The sequence below is a fragment of the Apium graveolens genome, chromosome 1 (genome assembly GCF_009905375.1).
Source record: "Apium graveolens cultivar Ventura chromosome 1, ASM990537v1, whole genome shotgun sequence".
NCBI classification, from domain to species: Eukaryota; Viridiplantae; Streptophyta; class Magnoliopsida; order Apiales; family Apiaceae; genus Apium; species Apium graveolens.
Genome location: NC_133647.1, coordinates 154187974 through 154199858, shown reverse-complemented (window position 1 = coordinate 154199858; position 11885 = coordinate 154187974). Strand labels below are relative to the sequence as shown.

At 34.1% G+C, this 11885-nt stretch overlaps 1 protein-coding gene across 2 annotated transcripts; it reads right to left on the bottom strand.

Annotated features, from left to right (window-relative positions):
* Positions 1 to 321: 321 nt before the first annotated feature.
* On the bottom strand, positions 322 to 10737 carry LOC141668392 (uncharacterized). 2 transcript variants are annotated; one of them, XM_074475272.1, is made up of 12 exons: positions 10349 to 10731; positions 9443 to 9528; positions 8549 to 8632; positions 8114 to 8407; positions 6633 to 6772; positions 6026 to 6113; positions 5309 to 5491; positions 3813 to 3974; positions 3170 to 3363; positions 2176 to 2326; positions 1244 to 1409; positions 322 to 796 (listed from the first exon to the last, which is right to left on the bottom strand). In XM_074475272.1, exons 1-12 carry the CDS (start codon positions 10680 to 10682, stop codon positions 726 to 728), a joined length of 1953 nt encoding a protein of 650 aa, XP_074331373.1. In that variant the 5' UTR covers positions 10683 to 10731; the 3' UTR covers positions 322 to 725. The 2 variants fall into 2 exon arrangements, with proteins under 2 accessions (XP_074331373.1, XP_074331380.1); XM_074475279.1 differs by lacking the exons at positions 322 to 796; positions 1244 to 1409 and having other exon boundaries at positions 2224 to 2326; positions 3157 to 3363; positions 10349 to 10737.
* Positions 10738 to 11885: the final 1148 nt, after the last annotated feature.

Here is an 11885-nt window from a genome sequence, read left to right as displayed (position 1 = left end):
ACGCCTATTGTAGCCAAAATCTCGTGAAAAAAAGGTAAGCAAGTCGTAATCCAGCTTCATCTTATTTCCTTACAAAAGATCATTAAAGCTCCAACGTGTTTTCGCTTACAGCAGCAAGTACTTCCATAGTCGAACATTTTAATGACTTTAGAAAAATAATGCAACTAATGTAAAGATATATTTATTTTTTAAATATTAATCTTCACCAAGGATCATACAGTTTTATTTTATTTTCGACAGGAGTATCATAAAAAATTTAAACTTACAATCTTCACCAGATATCAAACGTAAACATTGATATAGTTACAAGAATGAAAGCTATTTAGCGAAAAATAATTGAACCATAGGATAATTACCAGCTAACCACCAGTCCACACTCCACACCCAGTATCATTTTATATAAAATGGACATCTGAAAATATAACTAATCACTGTAAAATGCTTCTACATATTTACATTTCCATCAGCTCATTTTGCTTAATAATATAGTGTTGGATGTCATAGGATGATGTTTGTACTTGTACATGCATCAGTCATCCGAATCGTCGATATACAACTAGGAAACAACCGTCTTGTATGATACAAATCGGAACTACAATATTTAGCTTCATCTGTTCCTGAAATTGTTAATAATGAGGATATTCTCAAAAGAGGATGTTTCTTTAACTTCAACGTGTTCCAACATTCAGTTGTAATCCGGCACCAAAATTTGGGACAATATTGATCTAAGTAGCTCCCACTAATTTTCTAGTATAGGTTGGAAGATTCACCCGTGACTTTGTTGCAGCACCTCCACCTGAGATTACAATTAGTAAAATATAAGTTATATGTGGTTCCAGTATTCCATAGTAGGTGCAATTAAAGCAGTGGAAGGTGCGATTAAAGCAGTGGAATTCATCCTGGAAATTCTGGTATTAATACAGTGGACGGAAAATGACTCTGCATCTAAGAATGGCAAAATAACAATATTGAACTGCTTCAAGACAACATTAAACATATTCTGGAAATTCATCCATGGTGCTCTCATTAACTAGGTCCATATGGAGGTCTATCATTGAGACAGAATATAGATGGCTAAATAAAGCAGAATGCAGATATGTTTTGTGTCATTAATCATTATAATGCCGCGCGATATTTGCAGGGAGCACTTTCATATTTTCTTGAGAGAGCGAGAGTAACATACATGTGACAAACACATGTACTAGGGAGAGAAAAAAAACGCACATCAAATCATCTTACTCACCATTAAGTCTTTCGGATTTTTTTCTGCTGCGCCACAAAAGGCGAATAGGCGTGCCAGGAAATCCTGCATCCGTCCGAAGTTGCTTCTCCATATAACGGCGGTATGTGTCAGGGAAAAGTTTGGCATCATTAACAAAGAAAACAAACGTCGGTGGTCTAATTGCTGCCTGCAAAGGGAAGATCAAACACAATTACCAATGACACAAACATAGTTCACTATTTCCCATGCTTCTCAGTTATAGTTTGAACAATTACAAGAGTGATTCAGAAGATTTTATCTTTATCTAATAACTTAAGATGCACAGTATGATAACAACTTGACATTATATTAACATATTATATAACTTCCAAAACCACATGTTGCACTATATAATCTAAAGGGATTTATAAATACCCTATTGGTTTGTCATGGTCCATATTTTCTTGGTTTTCAAATACAAAACGGAGCTACAGGTACTGCCAAATATCATTAAGAAAAAGAGTACAAAGACAAAAAAAAGCAATAACAATAATTAAAAAAGTGATGATAATGCCACAAATTTATTTATTTTCTAATTTCTAGAGAGTGACAATGTCTATCGTACATAATACCTAAAGAAAAGAAAATTATAATACAAATAATACTAAAGGAATTTAATATGTTACAAAAAAAACAAACACCGGATTATACTTTTGGAGTGCTTCAATCAAACCCATAAAAAAAATTCCAATTCCAGCAAAAAAAACTCCCTTAGAATACCTTGATTAAATCACAATTTACAATAACATTAATATGTTGCTTCCCAATATGATAAACATCAACTTTAACTGAAATCGAACATCTTAAAACCGAAGTGCTAAAAAAATGTCCCAAAAAGTACAAAATGCCAATAAGTAATGTCCATACTTCTCACTTTAGAATATAGCACTGAACCATTATTCCTAAATATGTACCTGAGTGCAATAAAAAACACGTCCTCTCCTCCCACCTCGGGTCCTTGGAGGTGACTTGAAAGCTAGAGCCTCCTGTACCACTTGATTTAGTATGGCGGTTGTTAGCCTTCTTGATCTTTCCTTCTCAACTGCACTAGCGGCAACAATTATTCTGTAAAAAAAGGATGAATATGTCAAATTCCATACGTGCATGTCGAATGGTGATGCTAAAATACACATGGCTATTGCTATATTATGAAATCAAAAATTAATTTTTGATGTTAAAAGAGAGCTTGTGCTCCAATGTATAGCTCTAAAAAACAGCAAATATATCTAAATATAGCTATATTGCTATCACCCAATAGTCAAATGCCCAATTATATTTGTCACTATTACCTTAATTATACATTTCCCTCCATTTACCCACTTGCATGCTTATGTGGCAATTATAACAACATATACACTTGGTTCTATATTTTACACCAGGTATAGCATTTTGCTATTTTGCATCCATGTTTAGCATCCCATGGGAGTGATGTTTATTTTATGGGTGTTGTATAATAGATATAGCACCATATTTGGACTTGCTCTAATATATCTTCCAAGTGATCCACAAAGATTCATGCTATATCAAATTGCTAACTGCTATCTCAGAAATTACAAACTGCAATCTCAGAAACATATCGATCACAAGTGCAATATAAAAACTATAATGGCTAAGGTTGACTCCATATAAATATTACATTGGAGACTTCTCAAAGCCCAAAAAGATAATGCTAGAATTTGTAGAAGATGGTTTTGTTGCATAACATTTGATTTCTGCAAATAAGCATCACCTAAGTGAGAAGAACATTATTTGTGCAATTAGAGATGAAAATCAATAAAACTATTTAGGTCGTCCAAATAAAAGTGCACCCAAGAGTTAGATGGTTAATTAGATTTAGCTCATTGGTAATAAGAAAACGAAGCAATAAACAATAATAATTAAGCAAGAAAGAACACCTCATAAACATACTTGTCAACGCTATGCCCAACTATTGCAGTTGAATAAACAATGGGTGCCCAATTAAGAAGACGGAGCTTCTCCCTAACATCTTGCTCATAATACTTGGTAGTTTCCTGATTCTTGTTTGGGACAGTATCCCACTTATTCACGACAATCAAGCAACCCTTCCCTTCTCTTTCAATCCTTTCAGCAATCTTGAAATCCTAGAAATTTTGGCAAAAATCGCAGATCTTCAATAAGAATCTGGCGAGTTTTAGAAGTCCATGTAGCAACTTTCCAGCAAAGTTATACTTTTCGAAGAAGTGATAAGAAGTCATTGCATATTATAGAATTTAGTTTTAAGGTGAGATCATAATAACAATTGACGAAAAATAAGTCAAGTTTATGCCTTTTGTACCGAGAAAGAGCAGTGGCAAGTTACTATTGGTGTAGAAAGACATTTGATGTACTCAAGACTACATTAAATTCCTCTGATACAAGTTTAATCAGGTCTATAGATCTGGGTCGGATGCCTGTCTGACTCTGCAGACCATAATAATTAAGCAAAAAAGCCATCTGGAGCCTAGATCAATCAGTAAAGTAAACTTAACGTACTACTTCACCTCACAAGACAAACTCCCTAGTACTCTACATAATATATAGGAGAAACTACCTGCTCAGTAATACAAGCCAGAGCCTCAATTACAAGGGCCACAACATCAGAACGACGGACAGCACGAAATGCTCGATTCACAGATAAAGCTTCTGTCGTGCTACCGGAAGATGCCACCGCTGCCCTCCTTCTGATTCCTGCTGTATCAATAAGCTTGAATTTCTGCGTAACAAAATCTCTCTTTTTTTAAAAAAAGTCTGATGCAAAGACATGATTTCTGGACAAAATATTAACAAAAATACAACCTTTAAATGGATTTAAAGTACAAGAGCCAGCCAAACATGAACAGAGATGTACAATGCCATATTCTAATTAAGAATTAAGCTTCTTAAGTAGCAGTTTGACAAGACTTCTTTAGCAAAAAGAAAACAACACTTCTGATCAAGAAGTTGAGATTAAGAAGAGATTGATGTCTAGTCAATTTAAAAGCATCTCTTATAGTTCCACTGAGGGTAGAGCATAGAAACTTTTTTAGAGCTTGATATGCATGCTTGTCATAATTTTAATAGCAACCATACACTTCAGCTCCACAACACTCAGGATCCGAGGGTTATTTGAATTAATTGCACTCAGCAGTAGTGTGTAATATTTTCTTTATGGTTTTAAATGGTGAAAATAAGATTCGATAAATAAAGGAGAGCAGGAAAAGAGTAGAACAGGGTTCTTCCAAAACAACATATGCAAAGAAAAATTCCCTAAATGTTGCACTTGATAAACATGCATTGTCTATCTCACATAAATTTCACATAAAGTCCCAAAGCTAAAAGCTTATAAAAGCTAAAGAGAACAGTAGATCACACCTAAATACCTTCAAATCTATATCCCTAAATTAGAACTACACCTATAGTACGCCACTCCCTCCCCCCTCCCGAGTCTCTAAAATCACACTCTAAATTGCTGAACTCGGTGTTCTAGCACAATGCAATGACATACTCGAGAAGCTCTGAACTTTGCATGTACATGTAATGGAAGTGAAACTAATATTGTTGTGGAAAAAAGACAAGAAACCGGGAAATAACTTTTTCAGGCTAGGCCAAGTTGGACTCTGATAAAATTGGCCAGACCAATTAGGATTCGGCAAATGAAGAGAACTTAAAAATCACTATTTTTACTACCAATATTCCAATTACGGGAGACATCTCCTGACATGCTCCTAGAGGTCTGAAACTTTTTGCTGATAGGGTTTGCAGTCCACTTTATGAGAAACATAATAAACTAAAACTAAAGAACAGTTAGAAAGACTCTGAAAAGTTCCCTAAATGTTTCTGGTGACAATAATAAATTGACAATTAATAAGAGGGAGTGCACGAAGATTAAAAATGCCTAGCAAGTATGACCAATTATCAGCTGTTGCGTCTATACTATTATAACATCGTCAATGAATATTTAGCAGAAGCTATCAGAAGACAAATAATAATGAAGAAATAATGCATATATAACTGCAACTGTGCAAACAATTGAAGATGCCAACATCTTATATTCTATGCTGGTCAAACCTGTCCATCAGGTCCAGTGAATTCTGTATCAATAGCATCTCGAGTAGTTCCACTAACTGGACTAACAATTGTTCTGTTCTCTCCGACTAATGCATTTAAGATGCTACTTTTGCCGACATTAGGTCGGCCAACAATAGCAATTGCAGGAACATAACTTTCTTCTTCTACTAGAGCTTCCGAGTCCTGTAGACAATTAACAATAGTAGTTATATTCCTTCTTTTGGAATTAAGGTTAACTGAGAGAGAATGACATTCTGACAGAATCATAATATAGCACAAGGGCATGACCCAAAAAACTCATTATTTAGCTAAGAACGCGGTTTATAAAACTAAAACTTCCATATGATTCCGGAAAGAAACTATAATTATATAGAACAAAGAAATGAATCACCCTTTTCAAATAGGAAATGATAAATTCCAATAAAACTGTGTGAATGAGTACACCACCCATACTCCCAAAAAAATGAGTTCTTTTGTCACAAAAATTACAATAAAAAGTAAAGGGGGGGGGGGGCTCATTAGAATTTAAAACTATGCTACAAAGCTCACAAATCGTTCCAGATCTTATCTGGCAACCATTCTATTTGTCGAAGTTGTTCCTTTGCTGTTTGACTAAGAACTATGAAGTGCAGTGACTATCAAACTTATACAGTTATACTTGAACAATTATCAGAACCAAATAATTTACTTTTCTTGCAAGTGGGAAAGAAGGGGTACCTCAGTTTTTATCAGTCCTGAACAAACAAGATCAAGAAGCTCTCCAGTTCCAGTTCCAGATACAGCAGATATTGGAAGTGGAGTGAACCTAATCAAATATAACAGACAAAAGCACGTCTCATAAAAAAACTCATAACTGATAAACCAATTAGCTGAGCTGACCCAGATGAGAAGCAATAGTTTCAATAGAGGATATGATTGACTTGTTAATATATCCGTCCCAATCTGAATTTATTTTCAAACCTAATCAGATATGGCAGAGAGAAAGCAGGTCTCATCAAATATTCAAAACTGATAAAGCAATATTTTTATTTATACTATGTAAACACCCAACGTACATATCATAAGATGCGTCAGAGGTATATCCCAAGAGAATATGCACATTAATATGCTGCATTCACAGTTCATATACATAACTCCAAAGACTTTCTCTAGAAGTGCTCTTTTAAATCACAAACTTCTCTCAACTGTTAACCACTCGTGTGATAATCACGCACTTACAATTATAATAGGTAAATGATCATTAACTGATGATATTAGAAATGAACGAGTAGAATGAAGTTACAGAGATATGACTACTGTAAATATAGAGATAGAAACGACTCACCCCAACGACCAAAACTCTGATGCTTGCATGACTCCTTTCCGCGGAGATTCACATTTGTTAACAGCGAGAATGACATACTTGTCTGAATAGTTCTTACGCAGCCAGTCCCCTATCTCCTCATCAGCTGCTGTTAAACCTGCCTGTTCAGAGTAAATTATTATAGCTGTGTATAAATAAGAGTCTAAGAACCACATACAGATGAACAAGAAGCATATTACAGAATAAATTTTTGATAACTATTTTTATTAAAAGACATAAATTTGCACATAACAGAAAACCACTAGATCACTTGAATAAACAGGCCTCGTTGGCCAAGGGGGAGCAATAAACTTTGTATGCAACGAACACAACAGTTGAAGGGTAGTGATAAAATCTATAGTACAACAATAAACAAATAACAATGGGGAAAAATAATAAATTGAGAAAAAGACAAAAGGTAAATCTACATGGTTCAAAAAGTCTCCTGCCTACTTCCACAGGGCGAATCAACTTGACTAATACTCCCTCAGTCTCTTTGAATAGTTTACATTTCTGAGGAAGTGTCCGGCACGTATTTTAAGGTGTATAAAAAGTATAGTTATGTAACTTATTTTTACAATTTTCTTTTTTCTGAATAAAAGTTGAATGTTTTAATTTTTATTTAGAAAAACAAAATTGTAAAAAAAAATTACAGAACTATACTTTATATGCACCTTAAAATGCGTGTCGAACACTCTCTAAAAAATGTAAACAATTGAAAGGGACGGAGGGAGTACTTAAAGAACTTGTGACACAATCAACAAAAAACATTTCAATCTTTCACACCAATACATAAAGGCAGTGTCTCAAGATCTTGTACAGATTCCAACCTTGCAGTACCTAGATTTTGGTGATACTCGCTCCCACGCCGCCCGGATCCATACTATTTCAACATTTGGCTTTGATATATGACTATCCATATTACTTTGATATCAGGAATGGTCCTGACTCATTGATGCTTCAAGGTTCCACAAAAAAAAACATCTATACCTTCCTGCTTCTTAGCATCATTGTTACCATTGTCCATGAATATAACACCTGTTACTTTAATTGCTACCAAGTTTCTCTAATAATCAATTGCTTAGTAAATACTAAATAGTGATGTTACTTAAGATCATGTGCAATCTATTACATCCTTCAATAAAAGTTACACACAGTACTATTTAGGTAATGACTAATGACCCATTACCCATATGGTCCGTGTATGGGCTACTACTGCAAGTAACATAATTACCCATTTGGTTCATATATCGTTAATATTCATCAGATCAAACATCTATAGAAGTTAAAATACAAGAGCTATTAAGCATTTGTCCTAAATGATTCTACCTCCCGTGTATTAAAAGTATCAATTATACATGAAATATTAGGTGACCATTCCATGAACTATAGAACACGGATGGTTAGCCTAAGCACATATAAAGCTTACTAAATCAAGGACAATCAGTCGCAAAAGACAATACCTGACCATCTACAACAAATATGATGACTGATGACTCTTCTACAGCTACAGTAGCTTGCCTTTCAATCATTGAAGGCATCCTGGCAACAGCAGCCTCCCTTGATGCAAGTGGAATTCCCTCCATGCCAATTGTTGTTGAGATTGCCAAGTCCTTCATAACGTCAGTCTGTAACTTTGAAACTGTGAGAACACCTCCAGTATCTATTACCAAGAATTCATAATCTCCCCAAAAAGATCTACCGTACAAACGATCCCTAGTAACTCCAGGTTCATCAACCACAATGGCCCTGTTTCCCTTTGAAGAGAAGAAGTACAAAGTAAGTACTAAAACTTACTGAGACAACTATATTCAAAGATACGTGTATCATGTATGTGTGTGTATCTAGTTCTTCAAGAATAATAAAACTATGTTAGAAGTGTTTGTTGAATTCTATACCCCAACAAGTCGGTTAAACAGTGCTGATTTACCGACATTTGGCCTTCCAACAATTGCAACCTTTGGAAGAAGATGATCTGGGATCTGAGATAAATTGAAGGAAGTAAGGATCACAATAGTAGATATCTAAATAATCTCTATTACATTTTCAAAACATAAGTTTTAAGACAGCACAGACTGAAAAGAAGCAGTAATTACATTGCACTTAAAGCGAGATTAAACAAGAGCTCTTAAAGTGGTATATAATTACAGCAGTTATGCAAGCATTTAAAGCTAAGAAGATGGTCCATAACTACAAAAGAGACAATATTATATATACAAATAATTTACATACATCGGAACTTCAATCTACAACTATAACAAAGATATACTTCAATCAATGATGTCTAAATTACGTGTGAAGATAATAAATCAACATATCTCACAATCATGCTAGATGTATTATTAAGCTAATAAGTGATAACATAAAGGATGTTACATTATATTAAGCACAATAAATTCTCAGATTTTCCTTTACAATGGGTGTGCTCCTTATGAACTTCATATTAATAATGTCTTTCTACAACAGGAAAACATATTTTACTTCACATCATGCATTTTTTATTTTGATAACAATAGTGTCACATACACTTTTGTCATTGTCATAGCAAAAACATGGTCGAGATTAAAAAGTAATGAAGAGATGATAATGTTTTTTCACACGTAAATCAGAAGACGAAACATTAATATTAATATTTGTATAAAGCATTTCAATAGAAATTCACTGCATCCAGCAAACTCTCCCTGTTCCAGGGGATAATTGCCTTGGTTAATTTACCACAAAGTGTGAGAAGCTGAAACTGCCCTCTAGTGTTGTGGCTTAGAAAATGAGAATGGGCAGAAAAAGAAGCTAACATTTTTAGTGGTGGTATCTCTACGTCTGTTTTGCCTCCCTCGAGTTTCCTTTTGACGAGTGTCCTTTTGAACACTTGTTCCATCATCTGATATCATGACAAGATTATCAATTCAATATGTTAGGTAAACAACAAGAAACATACAGAGAATCTTTTTATGTTACAGTCTTACATACAGATAGTCCTCCCAAAACAAACCTACATCATCATCTTGTCCAATTATCATATTCAAAAAATCACTCAATCCTTTTAGTGCAAATTATTGAATTTAACATGTAGACTGATCATGCAATGTGTTGGAAATTGAAGAAAAGAACTTCTTGACTATAATACATAATGGTACCAGATGGAGCTTGTGTCAGTCAAATATATCATGAAACATCTAACCAAGAGGTACACTAATAAAACGTCTAGAGAGTTTTAAGTAACAGTCGGTTAGCAGAAAGTCCGAATAAAATGAGTATCCAATAAAAAGACTATCCAATAACAGTAGCCAAAATGGAATGCAGAGAGAGACCAAAAAGAAAACAAATGGCAAGCAAAAATCTCTCTCCCTCTCTATATATCTATCTGTACCTCTCTCTCCCTCTCTATATATCTCTCTCTGTACCTCTCTCTCTCTCCCTCTCTATATATCTCTCTCTGTACCTCTCTCTCTCTCCCTCGCTCTCTCATTATATACCCTCTCTCTCCCTCTCTATATATCTCTCTATGTACCTCTCTCTCCCTGACTCTCTCTCTCTCTCTCCACGCACACACACACACACAATGTCACACGGCACATTGTGCATGAGCACACTGTAAGAAGCTATCAATAATCAAAATCAAATAAAGTCCGGGAAAACACTATATTTATCATAATACAATCATAGATGAGTCTATCTGTAAATAAAATAACAAGAGTTACCAATAAGTAAAGTTTGGGAAAGAGAAAGAGAGTAGTCTCTAGCAACCCTCTGAGCTTCTAGTTCTAGAGCTTCATACTCCAAATTATCACTATCATCAAACTCAGACTCAGAGTACTCTTCTTCTTCTTCTTCGGAGAATTCAACTAACAACTCTTCTTCTCCGGCGGGGGAGCTCCGGCAGAAACTACGGCGGTGAGGAGAGAGAGATAAGGAGAGAGATGAAGAAGAACAGCAGGGGAAAGAAATGGGTAGAGAGAGGAGACGAGATGGAGTGGTAGTTGTTGGATCGAGGAAATGGAGATTAGCGAGAGAGGATAAAACTATACTTGACATTCTTCCCTTCAACAATGGAAAATTTAATGGAGGGAGAGTTTTGTTATCCTCTTCCTTTCACTTTAACAACTTTAATTTTCATTTTTATTTTTTTTATTTTTGTTACGTGAACAACTTTTAAATTTACTTTTCAAAATATACGAAGAGATAAATTACAAAACTTTTTATTTTATAATTGCTGATTTGATACTTTCATATAAGTTTTATTGACGAATTTATGTGAATGCAGAGATTTATATTATATAAAAGTTGAGATATAAGATCCAAACAAATTTGATAGTTAACATTATTCAATTAAAATAGAAAAAATAGACCGAGCCTCCTCCTCATTTTTTGCTCTCTCCGTCGAATACAGTGGTTTTTAAGTAGCTCTATTTTACAATAATTTTTAAATTTTTATTTTCAAAATACATTCTACTATTTTACAATTTAATATAAACTCGATAGATGAATACATAAATAAACACATCAAATAAATAATTTACTCCAGTCCCATCTTGGGAAAATAGACTTAATAAATTATTTCGATAATTACAGTACCAAATAAAATAAAATTCAGTCTTTATATAAATAATCATAATATTGTAAATAATATATTAACCTAATAGCTTTATTTGGGATTGTTGTTAAAAATTGATGTGCCGTTAGAAAAATTACTGCTGAAAAAAATGATGTTGTAAAAATCAAATGACTGTTTGGTAATTTTTTTGAAACGTATATATTTTGATGCAAAAAATTAAAAATAATAATATTTTTGATAATGTTTGATGGTGAAATCAGTATCTGCTTCACGAAATAGTTGAAAAGCAGTTTTTTCTAAAAGTACGGGGACTTGGTTTCTCTAACAACAGTTTTCAGGTCAAAAACATTTTTCTGAAAAGAGCTTTTAAATTTTATCAAAAAATAATAATAATTTTCAGCGAAAAACTGCTGTTGCTGTTTCAAACCGCAATACCAAACACAGTTATTTTTAAAAAAAAAAACCTAATAAGTAGGTTGGCTCTAAACCTCAGAGTCCAGATCCAGTCTTAAACGGTGGGCCGAATGTCGATTGGGCCATCTTTTGAGTTAGTTGCCGGACTTGAACTGACAATAGCGCTAAGTTTCCTGGCCGAGAGATAACGAGGCCTCTATGAATATTGGACTGATTGTCCTACTTTGGTTTATTTCTCCTCTCTCCATTAATTTTGTTATATGAGATCA